Source organism: Podarcis gaigeae (genome assembly GCF_964106915.1).
Source record: "Podarcis gaigeae genome assembly, chromosome: 10".
NCBI lineage: Eukaryota > Metazoa > Chordata > Lepidosauria > Squamata > Lacertidae > Podarcis > Podarcis gaigeae.
The window spans coordinates 31,087,795-31,115,530 of NC_139686.1; the positions used below are offsets into that span (position 1 = coordinate 31,087,795).

At 42.5% G+C, this 27,736-nt stretch overlaps 2 protein-coding genes across 3 annotated transcripts in view; both read left to right on the plus strand.

Annotated features, from left to right (window-relative positions):
- LOC310826659 (leucine-rich repeat transmembrane protein FLRT3-like) overlaps nucleotides 1-27,736 on the plus strand; it is a 91,384-nt gene that overhangs the window by 31,102 nt on the left and 32,546 nt on the right. The gene's annotated exons all lie outside the window — the stretch shown is intronic.
- Nucleotides 1,514-26,962, plus strand: L3MBTL2 (L3MBTL histone methyl-lysine binding protein 2). 2 transcript variants are annotated; one of them, XM_083701781.1, is made up of 17 exons: nucleotides 1,514-1,854; nucleotides 7,165-7,423; nucleotides 9,773-9,906; nucleotides 11,202-11,325; nucleotides 11,873-11,952; nucleotides 13,042-13,159; nucleotides 14,451-14,585; nucleotides 16,112-16,200; nucleotides 19,136-19,367; nucleotides 19,655-19,731; nucleotides 20,959-21,063; nucleotides 21,608-21,755; nucleotides 22,325-22,407; nucleotides 23,170-23,404; nucleotides 24,057-24,122; nucleotides 25,344-25,511; nucleotides 25,806-26,962. In XM_083701781.1, exons 1-17 carry the CDS (start codon nucleotides 1,816-1,818, stop codon nucleotides 26,084-26,086), a joined length of 2,373 nt encoding a protein of 790 aa, XP_083557907.1. In that variant the 5' UTR covers nucleotides 1,514-1,815; the 3' UTR covers nucleotides 26,087-26,962. The 2 variants fall into 2 exon arrangements, with proteins under 2 accessions (XP_083557907.1, XP_083557906.1); XM_083701780.1 differs by having other exon boundaries at nucleotides 1,651-1,854; nucleotides 24,024-24,122.

Here is a 27,736-nt window from a genome sequence, read left to right on the forward strand (position 1 = left end):
TTAGGGGTACTCTCATTTTGACTCAAGAAAATCACTATTTTATAGTTAAAATCATGAGAAATAAATACAGTAAATGGACAAAAGTACAAAGATTCACAAAATGTTTAGGGGGTATGCGTACCCCTGCATTACCCCCCCCCAGAAAAAGCAGTGGGCTACACTGGAAGGAAAGAATTATTAAGATGATGCAATTGTCTTTCAGAGTTCCTCAAAATAAACATTTTATTTGTTTAAAAGATTAAAAAATGAAACAAACAAAAAACCTTTAAAACGCTTTTGATTCTGTAGTGCCCCACCCTTCTGTCAGTGATCTGCTGGCCCAGTCCGCTTTTAGGGTTATATTTTTCTAAATATTGTTTCTGTTTCTGCAAACCTCCTAGTTTCCTCAGCCCTGAGGTTAGCTCCTTGTGTGAGGATAATTCCATTTTGTCTACATAAGGATTCAGACTCAAGAGAATGAGTTCACTGTTAGTAATGTTAGATAGATAGATGATAGATAGATGATAGATAGATAGATAGATGATAGATAGATAGATAGATATAGATAGATAGATAGATAGATAGATAGATAGACAGACAGACAGACAGACAATAGATATAGATGCATTAGTATAGTAATAGATATTAGTAATATATGTACAGTTTATTATATACTCTGAGCATTTTGCTAAAGCTATCAACAACAAGCGTCCTGTAATTTCAACAACAAGCTGTAATTTCTGAGCCCACAGCCCAGGAATTTGTTTTGTGTGTCGGTACAGAACGGCACTCACAGTCCTTCTACACAAAACTCCAGGTTTCCCCCGCACACAGTTTTCTTATTTCAGTAGATATGTATGTATGTATTTTGGAGGGAGAGAGTAATTTTGTTGCGGCCATTGTTATCAACGAGTCAAAAATCCTTGCGACCTGCTTCAAATCACCCAGAGATCTATCAGTAAAATCCCGGTCCACTTTCTGCCTAGCTCTGTAGTCGAAGGTGGCCCCTGGCTTGCTTGCAGCCCTTAGTGGCATTTTCCAAATATTACTTGGCAAGCCCCATTGAATCCCCCTGGATAGACTGAGGAGGAGTTGCTGTGATCAGCCCCGCATTCAAAGGGCTGTGCGAGGCAATATAGAGGGAGACCTGGGCCCTGCTCGCTCGCTACGTGCCAGAACGCGAGCGGTCGGGAATGCAAAATGCAGGCGGCGCTTCGCTTTTCAGGCACACTCCTTATAACGCAGGGCGAGCCCGACTGCAGCCTGGCCTTTACTAAGGATTGCCTGGCGGGCAGCTGCTGGCACAGGAGAGCAGGCAGCGTCGAGCGCTCCTCTGCCAAATAATGTTAGCGGGTTGTGGGGCTTCCCTCAGGGACGGCTGCTGCCTGCAGGGCCGACGGACAATGGCCTGGGAGGCGGTGCCTTTTTCCCTGCGAGGAACGGACTGGGCACATGGTCTGCATTCTCTGCAAAGTAAACACCCCACTGAGAACATGAGGAGAGGCGTTCTAAGAGTGTGTTTTTGGTTTTTCTCCCCAACGGGTCTACAGCCTGAGTTAAACTTCGTTGCACCCCTTAAGAACTACAACTCCCAGAATCCTGCGCGCTGTGGAGCGAAGGCTGTTTACACGCCGCACGCCTCCCCCTCCGGCTCTTCCGGCGCCGCGTCTTCTCTCTCTGCCCATTGGGCGGCGGCGGGAGCGCGAACGATTCCATGCGCTTTGGAGGTGCGCGCGGAGGCGACGCGGCTATTGGCGACTCGTGCGCTCGGTAGGGGGAAGGGAGCGCGCGCCGCCCGGCCGCGTCTTGTCGCTGGCAGTGCTGCTCGGCGTCTGCATGGGCAAGAGGAGAGCCATGGAGCGGGAAGGAGGCTCGGTAAGTCGGTCGTGGGGGTTGCTTTGCTCGGTTAGCGACGAGGCGGCAGTAGGGAAGGGCTCCCAAGCTCCTTGCTCTGGTGCCGTAATAACGTCCCACCTGCCTGCCTTCCGCTTATGGCGAGGGGCGGGGAAGGGGTGTTCCATGTGAAAACGGAATACAGTATATTTCCCTCATAGACGGTGCCCCCTTCCCCCTAAAAGGAGCTCGCCCCACAACCTGTGCCTCTCTTTCTCCCACCGCCCTTCTTGCTGGACCCCTGTGTGCAAGGAAAGGCACTTTTCTTTAGTCCTAAACTGTATCAAATAAGTTTCATTGAAAGTTAACTCGCTTGTCTTTTTCTCTCTTTTACTTTCAAAGACAATTGCTCCTAGTCTAGATAGATAGATAGATAGATAGATAGATAGATAGATTAGATGGATAGATATGGATGTTGGAAGCAATTCATTCAATACTTGTTACTTCCTCAATCAAAAGGTGTTTTTTGTAATGCTATGTCTATTTTTTTTACAAATCAGATTATATATACCGTAGTGTCTTTTATGTCGATACACAAGTGTATTTTAGGTTATAGAGGTTCTTTTTTCTAGGTGTTTTATGTTTTCTTTATTGGTTATAATTATAAATAATAATAAATATAGGTTTTCCTTTAGGGGATTTTTTTTTTTGATGGGAGCCTTAATGTTACTTAAATATACTGTTATTTCTCTTTTTAGAAAACCAACATGTGGGACAAAGCTCACCCCCTCCCCAAAATGCATTTTACTCCTTCTGTGCTCTCCTCAGTATGCCTTGTTTCCAGTATCAATGCTATATTTACTTTGTATTGCTGCCCTTGACAAAAAATAAAAATAGACTGAAATTTCTGAGTGTTGAAAGTATTGGTCCCCCCACATTGAATCCATGTGACTGACGCTCCCAACTATGTTATTATGTGAATGATCCTGCACACATGTAAGTTTCCTTTAAGTATTGAAAGATGTATGTGGGACAGAGCTAGACCTGTTGAAAGCATATTGGCTAATTACCGTACCTCCTGGCTTTGCTTTGTGTGCAATTCGCTGCTTCTTGCTTATCAAACAGCTTATTAAATTTGTAACTGGCTGCTATTAAAACTAAATGACAGGTTGCATAGTGAACAGTTAAGTATCAATAGTATAAGAGTAACATCCAGCTGCTGTTTACAGGTAGGTAGCCATGTTGGTTTGGTCTGCTGTAATCGAAACAAAATACAAAAAATCTTCCAGGTGCACCTTAGGGACCAACTATGTTTGTTATTGGTATGAGCTTTTGTGTGCATGCACATGAAAGCTCATAACGATAACATCCAGCTACTGGTATTTGTTTGAGCACCATCAGTATAGTTCAGGAGTCTCCAGTTTTGTGCCCGTGGCTGGACCGGGATAGGTCTTCCTTGACCCCCCATGGCTCCATCCTTCCACTGAAATTGGACTGTACAGGTAGTCAGTAGAATTAGTTTTGGTGTATGCTTTGTTCCATGCTGCCCATTGACAGTTTCTCCAGACTGGACCCAAAGGTTGGTGAGTTCATCAGTATGCAATCCTGTGCAAATTTAAGAGCAAGTTCCCCTGAACACAGTAGGGCAACTTACAGTTTAAAGGTATTTTAGGATCTGATCACACAATAGATGGGAATAAGGGTTGGATTTGCTGATGCAACATTGATTGGAACATGCTAATTGGTTAGGAGTGTAGAACTGGAGATTCTTGGGATTAATGGAATGCTTTGTGGAAGAGGGTGGAGCTCAGACAGGAATTTGATATTTATGGTGTGGTGGTTCCAGCTGTATGGCTGGATGAGTAGTCGTACTGTAGAACTTCATGAACTCAGTAGTGATTTGGTGGCTTGCTGGGTAAATGGACTTAATCAATACAGCATATTGCTTGATCCCTCACAACAAATATGCAAAAAATAATAATACATGTTCCTGTTGAATAACTATTTAGTATATAACAGCTATTTGCTGGGGCTTTATATTCATAAGATGTAGCTTAGATTATTTTTTTATTCTCCCATAAACATGCATTGAACATAGGTGGGAAATGTCCTGATGGTTGTACTTGCAAAAAGTGGTTAAGATTGGACTAATCTGCTTCAAGTAATCTCTACTGGATGTGGCCAGATTCTTTTCACCCCAAATTGTAGTGGGCAGATACTATGGGTATCTGCTGCCTGCTTGACATTGCAATCTTCTTGAATTAGAAAGAAAAGCCAAGGTGGTAGGATGTTTGACTGCACTGGCTTCCTCAGTATGTTGCTAAACTCACAAAGGTGCTTAACATCTCTTTCTGCTTCACTATTTACCTCATGTCTTCACAGAGCTGGGCTATAGTCATGGCCACTTACCCTCAAAGTCTGCTTAACTCACTTGTTTGCTTCGCTGGGGTTCCCCACATACATTTCTGCCTACAGTGTCCTAACATTGCTTGAATCCAGCAAGTAGGAGGGGGAACTAGATGTACAGTTATCTCTGTCTCTTTTTGCCAACTGTGTTTAACATCCTGTCTGCTTTGCCCCTAAATTTCCGATGTGTAGAAGGATTGCACAGGTCAGTGAGTTTGAAAGTGTGTTCTGGCCCTCCGGGCAATTTTAGCAATTCTAGCAATCCTGAAAGGTAACATGTCTGCACTTATGGATTATCTCATATACAGTGGTACCTCAGGTTACATACGCTTCAGGTTACAGATTCTGCTAACCCAGGTTAAGAACTTTGCTTCAGGATAAGAACAGAAATCGTGCTCCGGCGGCGCGGCGGCAGCAGGAGGCCCCATTAGCTAAAGTGGTGCTTCAGGTTAAGAACAGTTTCAGGTTAAGAACGGACCTCTGGAACGAATTAAGTACTTAACCCGAGGTACCACTGTAATATACTGCCTAAGAGAGGAGCAGGTGCAGGGCATGTTTCATGTGGTCGAGTCAGGGTGACGTCTAGGCCCAATGGACCAGGGTAGAGCTTCAAATGGACTTGAGACAAGCTATTGAGAATTCCCCAGAATCTTCTGCAATATGCAGAAATTCCACAGCAGATGCTCACGAGTTCTCCGGGGAAGATGCATCAACATAGACAGTATTCCCTGAAAGAAAAAAATTTGGAAAATGCTAGCAAAGTTTGAAGTTATGAAACGTCAAACACTGAAATGATATACAGTTATATCATTTCCCCCCCATTATTCTAGCTTGATTTTGTGTACTCCTTAGAATGTACACCAGTTTTATTTATTTTTTCTTCTTTTTGTGCAATTGTCCACTACTACAACACCTCAAAAAGTCAATCCTAAAATTTTGAGAGTTATCATGACTTCTGGATTAAAGATTTTATAGCACAGGATAAATGAACAGAGATGCATCTTCATGTTGTTACTCATATATATCCCACCTTCCCTAATAAACTTGGCTGGACTTGACTCTGCCTTTTTAGCACCAGTTGAAAACGCTTCCATTCTCCTGGAATTTTAACGGATATTGTTTGTTTGTCCAATTAACTTTCTTTTTGTTAAGAACCAAAGAAGATCTCTGCTGGATCAGACCTAAGGCCTGTCTAGCCCAGCATCTGATAATTTGCTTGTCCTTTTCTGCAGCTCTTCCAGTTTACTCTTCCGCTTACTGTCTGAAAAAAAATTTCACTTGATATTTGATATGTGTTGGTTTTAAATTGTTCTAGGTTGTTGTTGTTAGCTGCTTGGGCTTAAAGGAAACATCACAGTATTTAAAATAAATATGTAATATTTTAAGAGGAGCATATTGAGGGAGTATAGGACCTCATCATTAGTGGAAGTACTGACACTTCCTTTTTTAAAAAGTAATATTTATTAAAATTTTAAAGGTTACAAAAAGAAAAAAGAGAAAACACCAAATTAAGCAAAAACAAGGCAACACATCACAATAAGGAAAAAGAAAAAAAAAGAAAGAAAAAACAGAAAAATTGAAACAATTAAAAAACACAACGAACCTTCCCATAACTTATCTTTCATTTGCTTGTTTCCTTGACCTCCTCACACCTCCCTTTTTTGTATTCTAGTTCGGTTAGCTATTTCAGCAAATCCTTTCCATCTTTCACAGTTTTTGTCCTATAATTTATCTTAATATAATGTAACTTTACATTCCCTCCTTTCACCAATTAACAATCTATTTTTACTTAATCCTTTATAACATTTCTGCTAAAACCACATGACTTCATTCCAACATCCTTCTAACATTCCTTAATTTTACAATGTTTCTGTAAATAAACTTTAAATTTCTTCCAATCTTCTTCCACCGACTCTTCTCCCTGGTCTCGGATTCTGCCAGTCATTTCCGCCAGTTCCATGTAGTCCATCACCTTCATCTGCCATTCCTCCCGGGTGGGTAGATCTTGTGTCTTCCAGTACTTTGCAATAAGTATTCTTGCTGCTGTTGTAGCATACATAAAGAAAGTTCTATCCTTCTTTGGCACCAATTGGCCGACCATGCCCAGGAGAAAGGCCTCTGGTTTCTTCAGAAAGGTATATTTAAATACCTTTTTCATTTCATTATAGATCATCTCCCAGAAAGCCTTAATCCTTGGGCATGTCCACCAAAGGTGAAAGAATGTACCTTCAGTCTCTTTACATTTCCAACATTTATTATCGGGCAAATGATAAATTTTTGCGAGCTTGACTGGTGTCATGTACCACCTGTAGATCATTTTCATTATATTCTCTCTTAAGGCATTACATGCTGTAAACTTCATACCTGTGGTCCATAACTGTTCCCAGTCAGCCATCATAATATTATGTCCAACATCTTGTGCCCAGTTAATCATAGCTGATTTCACCGTTTCATCCTGAGTGTTCCATTTCAACAGCAAGTTATACATTCTTGACAAGTTCTTAATTTTGGGATCTAACAGTTCTGTTTCCAATTTTGATTTTTCCACCTGGAAGCCAATTTTTTTGTCCAAATTATATGCCTCCATTATTTGGTAATAATGGAGCCAGTCTCGCACTCTATTTTTTAGTTTTTCAAAACTCTGTAGTTTTAATCTGTCTCCCTCTTGTTCTAAAATTTCCCAATATTCGGCCATTTGGCCTCCATATTGAGCTTTTTCTGAGCCTTTGCTTCCATTGGTGAGAACCACCTTGGGGTTTTATTTTCAAGCAAGTCCTTATATCTTATCCAGACATTAAACAGTGCTTTTCTGACAATATGGTAAGTACCAACACTTCCTTGGCTAATAGCCTGCTCAAATGATTCTGCCTCTGAACTGAATGCCTCTTTCCCACCATCATGCCTGTGGATGTGTTTCAAATATACTCCGGTCTGTTTTGCTGCTAGTTGGAGTCTCCGGCCCATTGCAAGTCCTCATCCTTGGAGCAGAAGAATGAGGAGCAAGTGGATGATGACTTGGACCTCTTTGGGGGTTATGATAGCTGCCGGCGTTACAGCAGCAGTGGAGAGAGTGGCAGTACCTCCTTCCTGGAAGACTCTAGTGAGAATGAAGCAGCAGATCGAGAAGCTGGGGAACTGCCTACATTGCCTCCACAGGCCCAAAAACCTACCAGCCGATTGCCAGATGAAAGTGGTTCTGAGCCAGGTACTGGTGTTTTGTGGCAAAGGAAGGCTGAAAATGATTGAATACAAAGCAGCTTTATTCTTTTTAGAGTGGGGATGGGGTAGAGATAGTTGATGGAATACTCTACATTTAGAGGATAAGCCAAAAAGAAATATAATATCAGCTTTTTAACAGGGAGAGTGTGTGTGATATATTATCTCATACAGACATGGTGAGGGAGTATTGCATATACGGAGTATGCCTAGCCATATGGTATTGCATGAAAAAAACAGTGGTGTGTAAAGATGGAAAAATTCAAAATTTCGCTATCATGCAGTTCTGCCCACTTTTAAAATCTACAGGGGCCTTGCCCCCAAGAAAACAATTTCAAACAAGCCATTTTTAAAAAAAGGTTTGGTTAAAGATTTTGACATACATTTTCCATGAATTCAGTGCAGTTATGGAAACTTGTATGTAGAAATACTGTATGTTATAATTTGAACATAAAATTGTGTTTGAATTTTTACACTTGTTTTTAGTGGTAGCTTTAAAACAATACAGCCTGAAAATATATGTCTTATTAAAAAAATGAAATTAAACAATTCAATTATTCTATATTGTTTCGCGAGCAAAGCTTCTGCCCAGAAAATTCAAATTGGATTTTGAGAAATAAACATTTTTTTAAAAAAAGTACAATCTTGATAATTTGTTCTTATCGTATTCCTGGTGTTAAGCTTCCTTAGTAAGAAGGTTTGTGTTGAGAGGAGACGTGTCCAGGGCCAGACTTGTACATTTGGGGGTAATGTGTCTAAAAATCATGAAACAGGACCAGTGCAACTCCCACAAGGTGGGTTATATGTACACAGCTGAGTGTACCAGACCGTATCTAGCAATTCCTCATGATGAGCTACAAAGCTTTCTTGAAAATTGTGGAATGGTGATATCAGAATGGAGCTAGATACAGTTGGGGTTACCAACATGGTGCCCAAGGGTGCAGTGGTGCCTCCTGCTCTCTGCTCCCTTCATCATGAGGTGGCTTAGATGCTTTCCGATTTCTCCCTTGAAAAGTACATAGAAGCAAAGGAGGAAGTTGAAAGAATGACAATCTTTTTCACTTTCTCTTTCTACTCTGTGTGCTTTTCAAGGCTCAGGTTGACAAATGAGAAGCTGAACAGAAAGTAGAGTGGCCTACATAAACATAAAATCCCTTATCATTTCTCTAAAATATCTGTTATTCAAATGAAGTTGTGAAAGGATATGATAAATAAAACTAAATAAATAACTCAGCAGAGGGCAAGTTGAGGGAAGTCCAGAGGAGGGGAGGGAGAATAATTGTAAATAACATGATGAATGAGATTTGTATCATTAATTGTTATGAAATTCAATAAATATTTAAAAGAATTAGAAAGTAGAGTGACCAAGTGGGTAGGAAGGAAAGGGGAAGTGAGCTATGGGACTGTGCATGTATGAAAACGGAATGGCCAGGAGAGAAAGTGGGGTGCCCCAGGAGAGAGAGAAGATGGTGGCAGAAAGGGAGAGAAAGAGGGGGAGAGAGATAGTGTGTGTGTGTGTGTGTGTGTGTGTGTTGGTGTAGGTGTGCATATACCCAGAGGACCCAAAAGCTAGCCATCCTTTGTGTCCAAAATGAGAGGGTGGAGTAGAGGCTCTTTCCAATCCATTAGGTCGCAGCTTTGGTGGTGGAATTTATTTAAGTTATCAAATTCCGGCTTCAAGACAAAATTCTGCAATCAGGAGTCTGTTTGCATTGTAACACATTTCCTGTGTTGGAGCACTGCCATACAGAGGTGCTTTTGGGCAGCCTCATAGGGTGTGCTTGTGTGATGTTTGGGTCAACCCATGCAATTCCTATTGGAGGTACTGGTTCCTTCTTGAGCGCCAAGCTAATGGAAGTAGTTTATCTCTCTGCTTTATAGTCAATACTACGCAATGCAATGCAGTACTGTCAGCTTTGTGTTTTTTATCCAACTTGGTTGATGCTCCTAGTGGCCAGTGCAATAACTGGCACTCTCTAACTCCTTCAGGTGTCTCTCTTTGGGATCCTAAAGCACACTATGGGCTCTGCTCTCTCCTTCTGATCCGCTAGTTGAAATGCCAGGACAAGAGCAGTTTGCGTCAGTAGGAACAAGTGCCCCTTTACTTCCCCCTTTGTTGCTACCTGCCCTTCTTACATGCCAACTGGCTCTAGGATTCCCCCTAGGTTCACCCCTTGTTTTGGGGGTGGGTGAGACATAAACAGTTCCTCCTAGCTTGGAGGAGGAGGTGGCTCCCAGTCAACCTAAGTTTAATCATCCCCGTTGGTAGCCTTGGGCTTTACTGGTGGAACTGAATTGCTTCCTGCTGCTGAGGCCTATTATATTTGTGCCCCCTCAGCTGTCTGTGAGATGTGTGGGATTGTGGGCACAAAAGATGCCTTCTTCTCCAAGACCAAACGTTTCTGCAGCGTCTCCTGCTCCAGAAGCTACTCTTCAAATTCCAAGAAGGCCAGCATCCTGGCAAGGCTGCAGGTGAGCAAGGCCCACTTAACGAGGCCGCTGTTTGCTAAACGAGGCATGAAAATAACAGTAAGCAGTGCTGGATGCGTGCCAGGCATATTCAAAAAGCCATTCTCCTATGAAGCAGGGACTTCAGGTGCTAGGAGGCACCTAGCAGACAGCCACACTGGATAACTAATAATTTGGAAGTAGCTTTTGGCAGGGGAGGGGAGAGTTGCGGTTGGAAAAGCCATGCTTTCCCCACAGAATTGCACACCCACATGCACCAGCATATTAAAGATCACTTAACACAGAACAGTTGCCCTTGTAACTGCTGTTTCATATTTGCAAACAGGTTACTGAAGAGGCCCTTTCCAACGCTTGCTTTTGTGGAGTGTGATTTAAAAAGCAAACATTGTCAGTGATTGTAATGAAAAAACACAGAGTGGTGGTTATTCCAGATTGACTAATCTGTCAAAAACACACAATCTTGTATAAGTAAGCCTTATTTGGAATATCTAATATTGTACAATTAAGAAATTGTGAATATGACACCAGGGGTGGTGTTTTATTTCAAATTTAGAATAAAAAGAGTGTGATCTTTTGCAAGCATTTCCTGTATGAGAGGAAGCACCAGAAGGGAGAAAAAGGACGACCCCACTAGTTGACAGGGCACAGCATAGTTCAAAGATAAGAGAGTGAGTTGGAGGAGAAGAGGGATTCCTCAAAAGAAAATGAAGGAATCGAGTAGGTTTTAGGAAATAAGTTAGTTCTTTCTGTTCTTGATATCATTTCCTTCTCCATAACTTGGAGTCAGCCTTTCAGGGACAGAGTTCCATATTTTCCAATCATGTCAACCACTCTGAGCATGTGTATAAAAGGCAAGGGAAAGATTAATAGTTGTTTTTGTCATCGTCTTGTGAAAGTAGCAGAAAGTTCTGCATTGCGCTCCTTTTCCGTTTGAATGGCAAAAAGAATTCTCTGGCACCTTTGGAAAACTGCAAAACATACGGTTGCATGAGCTTTCCTAGGCCAGGAGTAATTTTGTCAGATACATCTTATGAGAGAAGCAATCGTCTTTGAAATGTCATGCCACATCTCTTCATATACAGATAACAAAGTTACTTCTCATTTAGGAAAGCTACTTGTAAGCCGTTTCAGTGCCACAAGACTTTCCTGTACTCGTTAAAGCTGCCCTTCTGGTTTGATCCATTTAACCTGCAAATCTATCACAGGCAGCAAGATTTGCCTGTCCCTTGTGTCACTGGAAGGCTATTGGGAATTAACATCTCCTTATCGTTTTGTTTTGTCTTGTCACACTTTCACAGGGCAAACCACCTACGAAAAAAGCCAAAGTCTTGCACAAGGCAGCCTGGTCTGCAAAAATTGGGGCTTTTCTCCATACGCAGGGGACAGGGCAGCTGGCAGATGGAACGCCAACTGGCCAGGATGGTAAGTGCTGGCAAGTGGGCAGAGGAAGTAAGAGGCTGTTGCTTGCTTCAAACCTCAAGGTGAATGTGCTCAAGCCTCAAGGTGAATAGGAAGTTCATCAGAACCATGCACAAAAGTATTTCTGGTTGAATAGCATATGCCAGCTGAAAGAGAAGAATGAATGTATAACCGCTATAGATGTGGATGTAAGGTGAAGGAGTGCCTTCATGGCAGAGAGAGAGAGAGAGAGAGAGAGAGAGAGATGTGCGTCCCCTTCCTGTTTTTTGGTGGTGCGTTTCAGACTTGTTGGCCTTGTAAACTAGTCTCTACTTTTGGATAAGTCTAAAAACGTCTGGACTGTTCTGCGTTCTCTATAATAGATCTAGCTATTTTCTCCTTTCTGCTGGATAAAGATGTCTGAGCTCTTCGGAAACTCGCAGTGTCTTACACCAAGAGGATGATGCTCCAATAGAAGATGTCCCCATATCTGTCCTTGTCCTATTGTGGCGAATCTGTTTGCCAACCTTGAACCTTCTGTGTTGAGATGGTCTCTTATGTCCCCTCCCAGCTCTCATCGTTGGCTTTGACTGGGGAGCGTACCTGCAGGACCATGGATGCAAGGCTGCGCCTGTTGGCAGTTTCAAACATGTGAGCACTCCCTACTTTCCATCAAGCCCACATATGTTGTGTTGCAGCAGAACCTAGGCTCCTGATAAGATAAGAAGGGTCCCCACGAAAGTGCTGGGAGTAGCTTAAATTTTGTTTTTAAACAAGAATATCAAATCAAGATGACTTTGAATATCCATATTGTAAACTGTGTGCTATGATTTCTAAATGATAAAAAGCTTAATAGTATCCTGCAAATGGGACGCGGGTGGCACTGTGGGTTAAACCACAGAGCCTAGGGCTTGCCGATCAGAAGGTTGGCGGTTCGAATCCCTGTGACGGGGTAAGCTCCCGTTGTTTGGTCCCAGGTCCTGCCAACCTAGCATTTCGAAAGCACATCAAAGTGCAAGTAGATAAATAGGTACCGCTCTGGCGGGAAGGTAAATGGTGTTTCCGTGTGCTGCTCTGGTTCACCAGAAGCGGTTTAGTCATGCTGGCCACATGACCCGGAAGGTGTACATCTGCTCCCTTGGCCAATAAAGCGAGATAAGCGCCGCAATCCCAGTCGGCCACGACTAGAGCTAATGGTCAGGGGTCCCTTTAGCTTTATCCTGCAAATGGATCCCAATTACATTTGGCAATCAGCTTAAAAATACGTGAACAATTAAATTCAGTGTCGCCCGAAAGGGGAACATTTAAACAAAATGTTAGCTAACATTAAAACTAGTGCAAACTGCTATGACCATAAAATAAGTATAAGCTGTTCTACAATAATGAGAAACTTACACTGTATGGTTAACAATGCTCTATTCATGGCTGTGAAGATGAACAGGAGAATGGCCAACTTCAGACTCTCCATCTGGTGTTGGAGGTAATGCCCCCTTTTCTCCCACAATCACATTTTTACCTAGAAAGGTGCTAGAGAAACGGAAGCTAACGGAGTTAAGGGCACAAAGTTCTTCGTTAAAAGCAATTCCCTCACCTGCTCATCACACGTGTGCACAATAGCACATCCATACACACACACACACACACACACACACAAGCAAATATAAATTATTCTGACATTTTGCTATTCTTTCTATGCCTCCCTGTTTTTCTGCTTCAATCTGTTCTCCACTCCATCATCAGGTGCCTCTTTATGATCAGTGGGAAGATGTGATAAAAGGGATGAAGGTAGAAGTGTTAAACAGTGGTGCTGTGCTCCCCAGTCGTGTGTATTGGATTGCCTCTGTTGTTAAGATTGCAGGTGGGTCTCTTGGGGGGGGGGCGGATAACAGAAAAATGTAATTTACTTTCCATATTGTTATTTGAATGTACATCTGCTTCCATCTGGAGACTTGAGGCAGGCAACATATTTAAAAGGGAATAAAAGCAACACCATTATAATACGTTATGTACAGTACTTACTTTTTAACACTGATATGCAGCTATTCAAGCAGGTTTCAGATCTATTGCGCAAAACATAATTTAATTTGAAAACTTACATTAAAAGCATTATTGATAAAAGCAGCCCAAGAGAAGTAACAGAACAGAGAATTAGCAACACAGCAATGGAAGGCTCTCTTTTCCTTTTCAAAAGGGGAGGTTTTAGCTTGTCTTTTAAAAGGACAGTAGAGAGGAGGCTGCATGCACCTCTTGTGGAAGGGCATTCCAAAGAATTGGGGCTGCAACAGAGAAGGCCCTGCTTATTGTAGACAGTAAGCTCACCTCCACAGTAGTTGGAATTGGCCTTATTAGTAGATCTCAGTTTGCTAGGGAAGTTCATTTGGCAGTGCAAGAGCTATAACAGTGATTTCCCAACCTTTGTGGTATGGCGACTCATAAGCCCAAATTTACCTGGCATGGTAGGTGACCCATTGATATATTGTCAAATGAATTTTGGACCTCAGGTCTTTGGCAGCCATAAGTTTCATGCATTTTAACTGCATGTTTGCCTATCTTATTACCACTGCTTAAGACAGGCATAGGCAAACTCGGCCTTCCAGATGTTTTGAGACTACAATTCTCATCATTCCTGACTACTGGTCCTGTTAGCTAGGGATGATGGGAGTTGTAGTCCCAAAACATCTGGAGGGCCGATTTTGCCTATGCCTGGCTTAAGACATCCCAGTAAAAATAATAAAGCCTGTGACCCACTTGCAGGTCATAGCCCACAGTTTGGGAAGCATTCTGCCAGAGCACTGGTGGAATAGGCTTCCAGACTTGCCATGTTGTGCTGTGTCCCAACCCAGGGTTCCAGATGGGCCTTGAGAGCATTCTTGGTAACAGGGCATAACTGTAAAAGATTTGGGGAGCTGAATTAGGACACTAGGCTATCTTTCCAGCTGGCAAAGTTATTCAGGCTGTGGAGCAACTTCCTAAAACAAGTGGTAGAAGCCCTGTGGTTGGGGGCATCCAGTGGCCCCTACACTGAGAACAGAGTTTGTCTTGAAGGAACTTAGTCCTATAGTTATCAGAAAAGGAGGGTGACAGTGTTTGAGACGTAGTAAAATGTTCTCTTGTTTTCCTTTTCTGTCTCCAAAAATCAATCCTTGCAGGATACAAGGCACTGTTACGTTACGAAGGCTTTGAGAATGACTCTAGCACTGACTTTTGGGTCAACTTGGGTACTGTGGATGTTCACCCTATTGGCTGGTGTGCTGTTAACAGCAAAATCCTGGTGCCTCCCCAGTGTAAGTGTCTTTGAGTCTTGCCTAGGTTTGGGGGTTTATTTAACTCACAATTTGTATCGTTGCCTTTTCTCAAGTTGGATCATGCCCATTAATCCTATACGCTGCACGTTGGAATACATTGGGAACGTTAGCAAAAAGTTATCAAATTGCATGTATGCTTGTAAATTTGAGAGTTTTTACAATATGACAATTTTTGTTTAGTGGACTGAGAAAGCGGAGATGAACTAGAAATGGGTGTATTGGGGAGGACGGCTGTCTAGGCCAAATAGTACAACCGCTTGTTCTAGATTACTGTCCCACTAGGATGTGTCATTTTAGGGGGTAAAACTTAATTTTTGCAAAATTCTTCAGAAAGCAGTCTTAAAAATATGTTTTTGAGTGTGAGGAATTCAAATCTGCTATTATTTTCGTGATTGGACAACATTTAGCTTGGTAAATCTACGTTTGATGAAAAAACGCATAAACTGCTTTTAAGAAAACCAAAGAATTTTAATTTTACCTTCTGAAAGTGTGAGGTAATGCCTAATAATAATGATGATGACAATAAAAAAATTAACGTATAATATAACCACAAGTACTTGGCAATCATTTTAAATTACCTCTGTGCAATTTTACACACATTCTGAGTACCATGCGAAACTAAATTATATTAATTTAACCAAAATGTCTTTTGAATTACCAAGTCATGTTACAACTTTTTAGCAACCCTCATTTTTGAAAAGTTGGGTGGCCATTTGCCGTGGGTGCTTTTGTTGAAATTCCTGCATTGCAGGGGGTTGGACTAGATTACCGTGAGGACCCCTGCCAACTTTACAATTCTATGATTCTATGACCTTTAAAGCCCTTTATGGCTCAGGACTACAATGCCTCAAGGACCACCTCTCCCCATATGAACCAGCCTGGACCCTACAAACTTTTGAGACATTTTACTGTAAAAGCAACTGGTAAATGAAATAAATAAAAATAAGTAGTTATTGCCGGTTGGATAATTTAACTGCTTGTAGTGCAGAACTTTCCCTTGTCAAAATGTAAAGAAATTTACTGCACTTCAAGGTGATCTGTAGTCACCTCTAAAGTTTCCATCAAAAATCTAGAGCCTGTTCAGGGTGGTAGTGTGTTGAGACTTAGATGTTGCTGATGCTTTTGTTGAGAGACTACAGTGTTTTGAAGGAGCAAAGCAAGTTGCTGCAGGTAATTTTTGGGGTGAGTGTAAGCTGAAAGGAGGCTTTAAGTTTAACCAGAGAAGAAGAAAAATGAGGAAATCCCTGCGTTTCATTCTTCTGCAGGAATGAAAGGCACACTGAGTTTATTTTTTAAGTATATGAAGATCATTATCCCAGCCTTCAACCACATATGTAATACTGAGGGCAATTTATAGCAGTTAAAAATCACGCTTTCATAATAAAACAACAGTACTGTATTGGACACCGATACAGACACAACCAAGACAGTCATAATGGATAAAAACAAAATTCTCAAATCAAAAGTATTATTTACCTGGGCAATCTTAATACCTCTTTGTACAGCCATCCATTCAAAGTACACCGACTGGAAGGGGTACCTCATGAAAAAGCTTGTGGGAGCCAGGACTATCCCTGTGGATTTTCATATAAAGGTGAGGGAAAAAATCTTTCTCCCCCCCCACCCCCCTGCACACAGAGGAAAGAATCAAGGCATTTCTGCTTATCCATTCTTCCAGTAGGCCAAGCTGGTGCCCTCACCATGTGTAGAAATACACCACCCATCATCCTTGACCATTGCTCATCCTGGCTGGGGCAAATGTGAATTGTAGTCCAAACATCCAGAGAACACAAAGTCGGAGGCTGTAGTAGCCTGTTCAGATTTAATATGGCCTGCAAGCCATGCTGGAGCTCACCTCTGTCAGGAAGGCCTGGTGATACTTGGTGATAAGGGAAAGACACTTCTACAAGCTCCACACCGTACATTTATAGCACTCTTATAGCATTTCAACACTCACGGCTTCCCACAAAGAATTTTGGGAACTGAGAGGGTGCTGAGAGTTGTTAGGATACTACCTCTCACAGAGCCACAACTCCCAGAACCCTTAACAAACTACAGTTCCCATGAACCCCTGGTAGAAGTTACTGTTAAAGTGATATGACAGTGCTTTAAATGCATAGTGTGGATGTGAATGCAGTGCATTGAAACACACAATGTGTTTCAGGACTGAGCCGTGTCTAGGATAAGCAGCATAGCATAAAGTTGGTAGAATTTTCTTCAGAGTGTTTGGGTTTTGCCCAGTGCATTGTTTGATATGAACAGAATGTGTTAGCTGTAATCTCCCACATTCGTGACATGATGTCCTTCAGTTTAAAAGACTAAATAAAGAGCAATTAAAACCCTGCTGTTTGGTCTGTTGCCTTCACTAGCTCACCTAAAAACTCAGTTTAGCTGTATATGCTGCTGGAGGGAGAGGGGCGCCCCCTGCTGGCACATTGTAGAAAGGGATCTTTGGCTGGAAGGGATTTTTCTTCATAATCTGGGCCTCTGAATAGTGAGATGGCGGATTGAGGAAGAGCTTTTGCAATTTTAGCTTCCACATTTAAACAGGCAAACAGGCACGAACCAGTGATTCAGGGTTGGAATCACTAAGCAGTGTTGATTAGTCTCTTCAGAATGTTCATTGTGAGAGGGTAATTAGTGTTATACTTCATTATGCCTCCTTTTCCCTCCCCCCTTTTACAAGGCTGCCTTGGCTAGAGATGGTATATTAGGCTGTTGGGGGCAAGGAGACTTCCTTTTTGGGGGAGACTCAGTGAGCTACTGCTTCTAGGTGATATCAAGGTTGCAATTATTTGCACCTGTGTTTCTACTGCAATCTGTTGGATCTGCTTTTAATAAATATGGGTAGGATCAGGCAGAAGGTCATTGTTTAATAATAATGCTTTTCATATATTTTTTCCCTCAAACTTTTTTAAAGTTCAGAGTGCTTCTCATATATTATCTCAGTAATCTTTACAACAGATAATACCGAATGTTAGCCATGTTCAGAGGAGACCCACTGAAAACAATGGACTTAGGTCCATTTGTTTCAGTAGGTTCACTCTGGGTATGAGTTAGTTGGGTACCCCGCCCCCAGTCACATTGTATTTTTTATTATTAAATAATTTTATTAATTTTCAAGAAGCCAGTAGCATTGTAAAGTAGGTCAGTTATACAGTGGTATCTCTGGATACAAACGGGATCTGTTCCAGAGCCCCGTTCACATCCTGAAGTAAACACAACCCGTGTCTGCGCGTGCATGGGTCACAATTTGCTGCTCCCGCGCATGCGCATGACGTCATTTTTGATCGTCTGCGCATGCGCGAGTGGCAAAACCCGAAAGTAATGCGTTCCGTTACTTCCGGGTCGCCGAGGAGCACAACCCGAAAGCGCTCAATTTGAAGCAACTTCAACCCGAGGTATGACTGTATCCACATATGGCAGATTTGTGCAGAGGACACGAGAGTCTGGTTTGCCAGAGTTCATGCCAGAGTTGCGATTTTATTATTATTATTATTAATAATAACAACAACAACAACAATAACCCTGCCCATCTGATTGGGCTTCCCCAGCCACTCTGGGCGGCTTCTAACAAAATATTAAAATACAGTAATGCATCAAACATTAAAAGCTTCCCTAAACAGGGCTGCCTTCAGATGTTTTCCTTGTTCGTAGCTCCACCTCCTGGTTTACAGCACTTTGTTGGCTAAATCTGCTTCTGCCAGAGATGTGGGGCATGATCCCTTAACACAGAATATGAACCCAAGGAAGGTTCTGGGATTTTGACTGAGACTTTCCCCACAACAAAACAGTCTGTGTGGTATTAGGGTACCTTGGGCAAGCCTCTCTCTCTCTCTCTCAGCCTAGCCTGCCTCACTGGGTTGTTGTGAGGATAAAGGGAGAAAGAACCATGTATGCTGCCCTGAGCCTCTTGAAGAAAGGGCAGGATACAAATGTAATAAATCAGGTTAGATTGTGGTTTTATTTATCTAAATGCTCTGGGCGACACAAAAGTGGCAATGGCAGCATTCACATTTCATGATAAATAATAGTTAATGGTTTAGTATGAATGCAGAGATGACTTGCTTTACTGCTTCATGATCAGGGCCAACAAACCCTGGTCCCTGGCTTAATACTGCATCTGAACTGGGGATTCAATCAAATGAGTCCAGAAGCCAAAATTTATTCAGATGTATTACTAAACCAAGGCCAATGGTTCATGACTCCCACTTGAGCTAGAGAAGGAGTGAAGTGGGAGACATGTCTGCATTCATGCTAAACCATTAACTATGGGTGTATGACCTGGGCTACTGAAAGTTTTTGAAAAAAAAATCCAATCTGAATGGATGGCCCAATGCTTTTTTGTTGACATGGAAGCATCAGCAATTGGGGTTTTTTTGAATTCATGCGGCATCCCATGTTTAAGAAGAACTGCAAGGCTGCACTCTAGAGGAGGAAGCATAAAAGTGCAGAGAGTTGCGCAATCTCTGTGGTGGAGAGTCGCAGACATGGAAGGCAGCAGAGCATCTCTCTTCTTGTTTACTCAGATGACTGAGAACATGAAGTATCCCTTCCGCCAAGGCATGAGACTGGAAGTGGTGGACAAGACCCGTGTTTCTCGGATACGTGTGGCTGTCGTGGACACCGTGATTGGTGGCCGCTTGAGGCTTCTCTATGAAGACGGGGACAGCGTTGATGATTTCTGGTGCCACATGTGGAGCCCCTTAATCCACCCTGTTGGCTGGTCTAGAAGGGTTGGCCATAGCATAAAGAGAACGGGTGAGGATTTACATAGGAGAAAAACTACTCTTCTTCTTGAAGTATATATTTTAACCTTTCAAATTGTTGCAGATATAATGTATTCCTTCCTTTTAATGAGATTGGTTATTTGGCGGTTTTTAAGATGATGAGAGTGTTTGAAATGTATGCTGTGGCAAATAAACTATTTTTAAATGGAAGAAGAAGAAGAATTTTCCTTGCCAAAAGATGACCGCTAACTAGCAAATTTGAGATGTCTTGTTTCACTCTTTCTTTCTTTCAATATCCTTTTATGTCTTTGCTGGAAGAAAAATCTAATGACATGGCACACCACCCTACCTTCCGGAAGATCTACTGTGATGCTGTTCCATATCTCTTCAAGAAGGTGGGAAAGGTTTATGGTATCTTTCTTTTCTTTGGTCTCCAAGTGAGATGGGATATGCACCATTTGGGCGATTGGTAGTTTATGGAGCTCTTGAAATCTCTCTCCTGCCTTGCAAGGGACTAGCTGTTGTAGCGCCCAAGGAGCTCAGTGTTGTATGAACCAGTCGGGGGGGGGGGGGCTTCTCTGTGGTGGCTCTCCATAGAATCACTTTGCCCTGGAACTGAGACAGGCACCAGTACTGTTGGTGTTTCAGCACCTTCTGAAGTGCCTCTTTCCAGGCTTTTGCTGATGTTTAGTTCTTTATAGTTTAGTTCTGTATACCTGCAGGAGCGTCTCCACCCCCATTGTTCATCCCAGCTCTGAGGGCCTTCTGGTAGTTCCCTCACTGCAAGAAGTGAAGTTACAAGGAACCTGGCAGAGGGCTTCTTGGTAGTGGCACCCACCCTGTGGAACGCCCTCTTGTCAGAGGTCAAGGAAATAAACAACTATCTGACTCTTAGAAGACATCTGAAGGCAGCCTTGTATAGGGAAGATTTTAATGTTTGGTGTTTTACTGTGGTTTTATAATTTGTTGGAAGTCACCCTGAGTGGCTGGGGCAACCCAGTCAGATAGGCAGCAAATGAATAAAGTATTAGTAGTAGTAGTAGTGGTAGTGGAGGAGGTATTATTGTTAATTTGCCCTCAATTGCTGCTGCATTTTATTTTTCAAAGATTTAACACTGTTTTACTTTGCTTAATGGATTGCTGTCTTTTTTCTGTTGTGCTTTGAGATGCTCTTTAAAAGACAGTATATGAATAAACAAATTACAATGTTGAGCTATTGGGGATAAGACACAGGACCTGCGTGAGTTGAAAGCAAAACAAGGATGGCTTGCAGCAAAAATATGGGGAAGACGTTCTGTGGTTAGAAAGAGTCATTCCACTATTGAAGGACTAGACCTTGGAGGAAGCTTAAGCAATGGGAGATGTTGTCTTTCCCTTTATCGTCCTTATCCTACTTGGCCTTGCAGCCATGCTGTGACGTAGGTCACTGCTGTTCTTGTGTATCAGATAATTAACTGAGAACAAGAGTGCTGCTTCCCCAAGGCCAGCCAGCAAAGCTGGAAAACAATTTGAACTCCTACGCCCCAATCACCAAGGTCAGTCTTTCTAGTTACCCACACATGTCCCTGCCTGTGTTTTATTTCTTTATCACCAACTTCTTTCTCATCCGCAATCTCTTCCAGGTGCGCGCTGTCTACCCAGAAGGTCGCTGGTTTGAGGAAGGCATGAAACTGGAAGCCATTGACCCTTTGAATATGGGCAACATTTGTGTGGCTACTGTCCGTAAGGTATGCCAGTCTGAAAAGAGGGAGAGGCTGCTTCAGCCAAGCACAGCACTTTCAAGGAATTGGGAGTTAGACTTTGAAGGAAAAAAGGAACTGCTTTGGGGTTGTTGTTTTTTTACAAGGAAACGATGTATAAATTTTTATGAAATAGAAAATTAAGCCTCTAATTTATATACCTTAAAGCCAACTGATTTGGGCCAGTGGGCAGATTTCGAATTTTGAGAAAACGTTGGAGGCAACAGTCACAAAATAGCGACTATGTGCTATGAGTCTGCTTTTTTAAAAATCTAGTAATGCTTGTACAGTGTTGATGGGATGTTCAAATCACACACATGTGAGTGCAGATCTTGGTTTTTGAAAGAAAAGCAAGTTATGAATATTTTAGAAATAAATGAGTGAGGAAATTAAGAGGCAAGTATGTTATATTTAGGCACTTAACACCATAGAGTGCTCCAGCTCTTCTCTCTGTTGAGTTTAGAAGCTGCTATTATGAAATACTTTAGAACAACCTTCAGGTTCGCTTTCTCACCCCTGGCCTGTCTTTCAGGTCCTTTTAGATGGCTATCTCATGATCGGCATTGATGGTGCAGCCTCTGAGGATGGTTCTGATTGGTTCTGCTACCATGCTTCCTTGCACTCCATTTTCCCTGTCAATTTCTGTAAGCAGAACAACATTGAACTGACGCCTCCGAAAGGTGAGGACCCCAAGCTCTCCTCCTCTTTGCTTGCTTCCGTGGCAGATTGAGCTTCTCTCCTGCAAAATAGAATGCTAAGAAAGCCTTGCTTGTGTTAGACTATAAGTGTGAAACCGACATACTCTGTTTCTTCTTTGCCATCGAGATGGCGATCTCTGTTGTTGTTCCTGCCCAAGAAAATTGGGAGTTTGGCTGGAATTCAGTTTCTGTCTTTCTATTCTTCTTCATTTGCTCTGAATAGAATGCCTGCCTCTGAATCTTGCCGTTTCCATGCTTCTCTTTTGGGGGCATCGGAGGGCTATACAAAAGCTGGTGTTCGTCCTTTCCTGCCTCTGCACTCCTCTGGAAACAAGAACTACTTGGTTTTCTGAATAGCTATTTCATTGTGTTCTGTCTGAAACGTTGTTTTTGCTTTGCCCCACTGTAGCTGGCATTGGCTCCTTCTTGGGCAAATATGTGCAAGGCGATAGGCAATAACTTGCATGCTTCTCCTGCTCCTTCTGGTTGTGGTGTTTATGAGGGAGGTGTTTCATTCCAGTAACATGCCCCCCCCCAACTTCATACTTCAGGGCATGATGCCAAGACCTTCAATTGGACAAGCTATCTAGAAAAGACCAAGTCAAAGGCTGCACCAGCACATCTGTTCAATGTGGTGAGTACCATGTGGAAGGGCAAGTTCACAAAGGCACCAGCATCACCCCAAACTAGTCGCTCTGTTGTTGAGAATCAAATGGCCTTATGAGAAATGCCATTATATGCAGTGCAGATGCAAGCATACTTATGAAATATTGTGTAAAATGTTTCCCTGAAGCTACAGAAAATGGCAATCAGATTTATCAAGGGTTGTGAATGGCTTCCCTAAGTAGAAAGGTCCAAGGGTCTGGGATATTTTAGTCTAGATAGGGAAGTAAGGTTCATTTCGTACGTAGAATTTCAATGATCAGCCTTGACAGTGTGCTTTGCTGAAAAGAGATCAAGAAGACTGCACTCTGTAGCAGAGTCAAATCTCTCATTTATAACCTTGGCATTGGTACTGCTAACTTAAATGTGTAGGGCTGCCCCCCCCCCCCCCCGGTTTAAATTCCTTCCTTGCCTCATTACAAATATCATTTCTGGACACTCATACTGTCCCTCAACTTAAACTGCTAAGTTTCCCCAGTAGAATTAGCTATTTATTTATTAAAATATTTATTTAATAATAAAAATTTACAGCTCGCTCTGTGTGTGTGTGTGTGCGCGCACGCGCGCATACACTTAAAAATTTAAAATCAGAGAGCAGCATGCAGAATTTGGATTTCTGAGAACAAGAACGTTGAGTGCCTTCAATAAATAAATGGAAGGAAGGAAGGAAGCCCTCATGGATGTATATTATTATTATTTGAGGTTGGGTATATCGTGCTGCTCCTTTCCCCAGGATTGCCCTAACCATGGCTTCAAGATGGGTGCCAAGCTAGAAGCAGTAGACTTGATGGAGCCCAGGCTTATCTGTGTGGCCACTGTGAAGCGAGTGGTACATCGGCTCCTCAGGATACACTTTGATGGTTGGGACAGCGAATATGACCAGTGGGTGGACTGTGAGTCCCCAGATATCTATCCTGTGGGCTGGTGTGAGCTGATAGGCTACCAGCTACAGCCTCCAGTAGCACCAGGTAAGAGAATGTATCTTCTTTTCATCCAGCACCACCAGTTTCACTCAAGGTGTGTTGGTGGCAATCTGACCTATTCCTTCTCTTACGAGAAAGAGGTACCTTCCATCGGACCCACCCTATGTCTTTATAGCATAGCAAACCTGGACATGTTAAAGGCTGGGAACCAGAGTGGGCAGGTTCAGTAGCTGATGAGGAACTGAAGCTGAAATCAAAACAACAGGAGCCCCCTATTTTGAGGGAGGGAGGATGTTTTCAAGCAGAAATGGCCGTTAAACTGATTCTGCTCTCAACACCAGCTCCATATACATGCAGTTCACTCAGTGAGGACTAGAGCAGCCTTTTGGCTTTGTTCCTCTACCTTTGAATTACCTTACTCTGAGCCACTAATGTTCTTTACAAGATGAAATCATTGTGAGGCCCCAGAAGAAAATGTACAAAGGTAGCAAACTTGGGGGAGACTAGACAGAAAACTGTCCTCCTCTGTCTCCTCTACCTTTTTATACAAAGTGTTCTGAGCCTGTTAAACTGGGAACTAATCATGAACCCTCCTGCTTGGAAACCTTGTGCAGCTGTGTCTTTATACTTAGCTACTGCTTAACGTCGCCTGTGTCCTGTGTAGCTTCTGATTGTAGATCTGTTTCCTCGGTGGCAGAGCCTATGTCACCAGTGCCAGCTAAGGAGGTGCCGAAGAAGAAGCGAAAGCCGTATGGAAGGAAAAGTGAGTGGCAATTGGAACAACCTTGTCTCTATGATTCATCTTAATAACAAAGCAAATATTGCAAGGTTTGATACTAAGGCATAAGCCTGCTGCAGATAGTATGCTGCCCAGAAGTACCAGTGCACAGGCAAGGAACATTAAGGTACAGAAGATGGGGGTGGAACATTTGCCTGGACTATCTTCTGTGAGGATGGCATTGCAGAATAGAGTAGCTTGAAATGTGGATGGTGGGACTGTCTGACAGGGCGTGAAATGGACTGCCTCGTCATTCGCTTGTGCCTTGTCCCATGCATTCTTGCAAATCACTCTAAGATGTCACTATTGGGATTGGGATTCTCGATTGGATGGACCACATATATGACTTGGCTCTATGACAGGGATGATGAACCTGTGATTCTTCCAATTTTGTTGCACTACAATTCCCACCATCCCTTTTTATCATCCCATTGTCCCTCTGTCACCCAACCTGAGCCTTAAAGGAGCATGCCTTTCTTATAATGCCGATGAGAATGGCTTGCTATGAGGTAACGCCAAATAGGGCCCTTCTCTGTAATACCAAAGATTCTTCTATGAGGAGGTGCCAGGTGCCTGCATCTGGGACCTTGTTTGTGCAGAACATGAGCTATGGCTCTTCAAGAATTGTGGCTACAACAATTGTGTTTGAAACCCTGAACATCTCTTACTAAAAGGGTCTCTGTTAACATGGCGGGAAATAAGCTCTGGCTGAATATCAGATGACTGTAGTGGACTAATTGAACCATAGGCCTGATGACCAATGGCAACTAAATATACTAAACATATGAGAGCCAGTGTGGTATAATGGTTAGAGTGCTGAACTGGGATCTAGGAGACCGGGGTTCAAATCCTCACTCAGCCATAAAGCTCACCTTGTAGTTTAAACTAAACAAAAATGGCGATCAGTAGCACTTGTGTCAGTGTTGTAACGGTGTGTTTAGAGAACTGTTTGATTGTTCAGCATCCTGCTAAGTTCACTGAGTGGCCTAACCTATCTTGCGAGATTCCTATGAGTCTGAATTCTAGCTCTCTTTGAAGTAGTCAACCAGTGTCTTGAGTAATTTCAGCTGCACTGAGAGCTCACTTGACTGAATGCTGCTGCCATACAAAAAAAACAACAACCCTTCACAACAAGATGTTAATATAAAAAGCAAAACAGTCACAACGGTGGGTTTTCCTATAACTGCCTTTCTTCTGTATACAAAGGGAAGAAGATGACTGCTAAAGCCCGTTCCATCAAGCAAGCAGCAAAGAAGACGGCTGCCCCCGAAGTAAAGAAGAAAGCACAGGCTGCCAAGAAAAGGCCTGCCCCTAAAGCAAAAGAGGGCACACAAACTGCAAGCAAGACCTCACTAAAACCAGCTTCTGATGAAAGTAAGTTAAAAGGGGTGTCACTTATTCCTACTTTTTTGCTGCCCCCCCCCTTCAGTGGGATTGGAGATGGGAAGGTGGTGGTTGTGTAAATTAGCTATTTTCCTGCTCACCATTTCCAGTGCAGAATCTGCTTGCAGTTGTAGGAAACTCCAGTCACAGGTCTCCCAGCCTTGGAACATAGGGATGCAATTTACCACAAGCTTTTGCTATTGCTTATTTCTTACATGTGTATGTGCGTGCTCTGAGGCTTGTGTCCTGCGATGTAAATGTAGCCCCTCTCTCTGTTTCTTGCAGTTGTTGCTGTGGAGGTGAAAGAAGAAATTCTTGACGATTCAGCAATGGAACTTGAAGCCCCACCACTACCAGTACCAATCAGCTGCTTAAAGGATGAAGATATGGACACAGAATCCCCACTGAGTCCTATGCCAGGCGGCTACTTAAAGGATAAGGATATTGAACCAGAAGCTCCAGCAACCTCTGTGCTGCTCAGCTGCTTAAAGGATGAAGTCATGAAACCAGAAACTCCAGCAAGCCCAGTATTGATCAGTTGCTTGAAGGATGAAGATGTAGACTAAAGCTTCATGCAACAAAGTGACTTGATGTTCTTTTGCCACAGTCCTTGAAGAAATCAGGAAAATGCTGGCCTCATTTGTGGGGGCATGGACCACAGTTTATAAAGCTGTAGTTTTTTCATAGTTGATGGATCATCTCAAAATGAAAAAGGAAAAGCTCTCAAAACAAATTCCACTTAATTACGTAAAAAGGCAAGCCCACTATGCCTTTCTGACTGGCATGGCAGGAACCAAGGATGAACTTCTCCATTTCAGATCTCTGTAGGGAGGTGCTTCCAGTCATTCTAAACTTGCATCAATTGAGCCAGAATCTAGATTAGTGCCAATACAGTAGAGAACCGCATCCATTATATGCTACAGTGGTACCTCGGATTACAGAGGCTTCAGGTTACAGACTCCGCTAACCCAGAAATAGTACCTCGGGTTAAGAACTTTGCTTCAGGATGAGAACAGAAATTGAGTGGTGGCGGCAGTCGGAGGCCCCATTAGCTAAAGTGGTGCTTCAGGTTAAGAACAGTTTCAGGTTAAGTACAGACCTCCAGAACGAGTTAAGTTCTTAACCCGAGGTACCACTGTATTGGGAACTTCTTTCCCAAATTATCTCTCTCTTCCTCTGTGCTACATTGTTTCTTCCTGCCATTTTGGCCACAGAGTCTAAGAAGGACACATGACATCAAATTACATGTGAGCCCAATGCATCCCATTTTCCTCTGTGAGGAGTAGGAGTATACAATTGCACCCCACCCCCCGTTGTACTATGAACAGAGTGAATCAATTCTTTGACAATAATGAGAGGAGAAAAATGTATTGCAACCCTTTCTGTAAATAAAACTGCATGTGTTTATTTTGCCCTTTTGTTGAATAAACTCAGTCAGAATACCTTGTGTTTGGAGTCTTTTCTGGTCTTCTCTGGTCAAGAAAATATGGGTACCAAGGGCATACAGAAGCAACTTGTGCATTGTTTGCTGGTTCTAAAGTACATCTGTCTGCAGGGGGGATTGTTTTGCCTTCTGTCTTCTCAGGCAGAATGGTCCCCAGGGTCAAAACCACGACACCAAAAGTATGATCCTTTTCACTTTTATAATACTATATATTAGAGAAAGTGTTTCCAAACCAGAACACACAAATCTTTTTAAACATATGCGCTATAGACATGTGCTAGGAACATAATGCATGGAATGACATTTAGTTTTCCTTTTCTGACTCAACTCCTCTTTCTCTGCTGCCATTGCCCCAAAATTGTGTTTCTTCCCTCCTTCCCCTTTGCTATTTGCATTTATTCCCAAACTACCTAAAGTGTGACAGCTGGAATCTAAAGGGATTGGAATGTGCTATTATGGCATGTTGCGTTTCTAAAGCAGGGTGGGTAGACTTACGGCTTGTTGGTTCTGCTGAGCCTTTTTCTTTCTGTTAGCTAGAACTCAAAAGACCTAACAACCATAGCCAGGTGCAAATGACAGATAGGAAGAATTAAAGAATAAGGTCCCTTTGAGCACATTTTGAGAACAGGAATGTGACCAGAACAGGGCTGAGCTCTTTACAGAAGCTTAATTTAGGTAGAAAAATTCATTTTGTTGTTGCCATTGTTAAACAATTGGAAGTCAGAATTCCATGTCAGTCTTCTGCAAATCAGCCAGAGATCTGTCTGTGGAT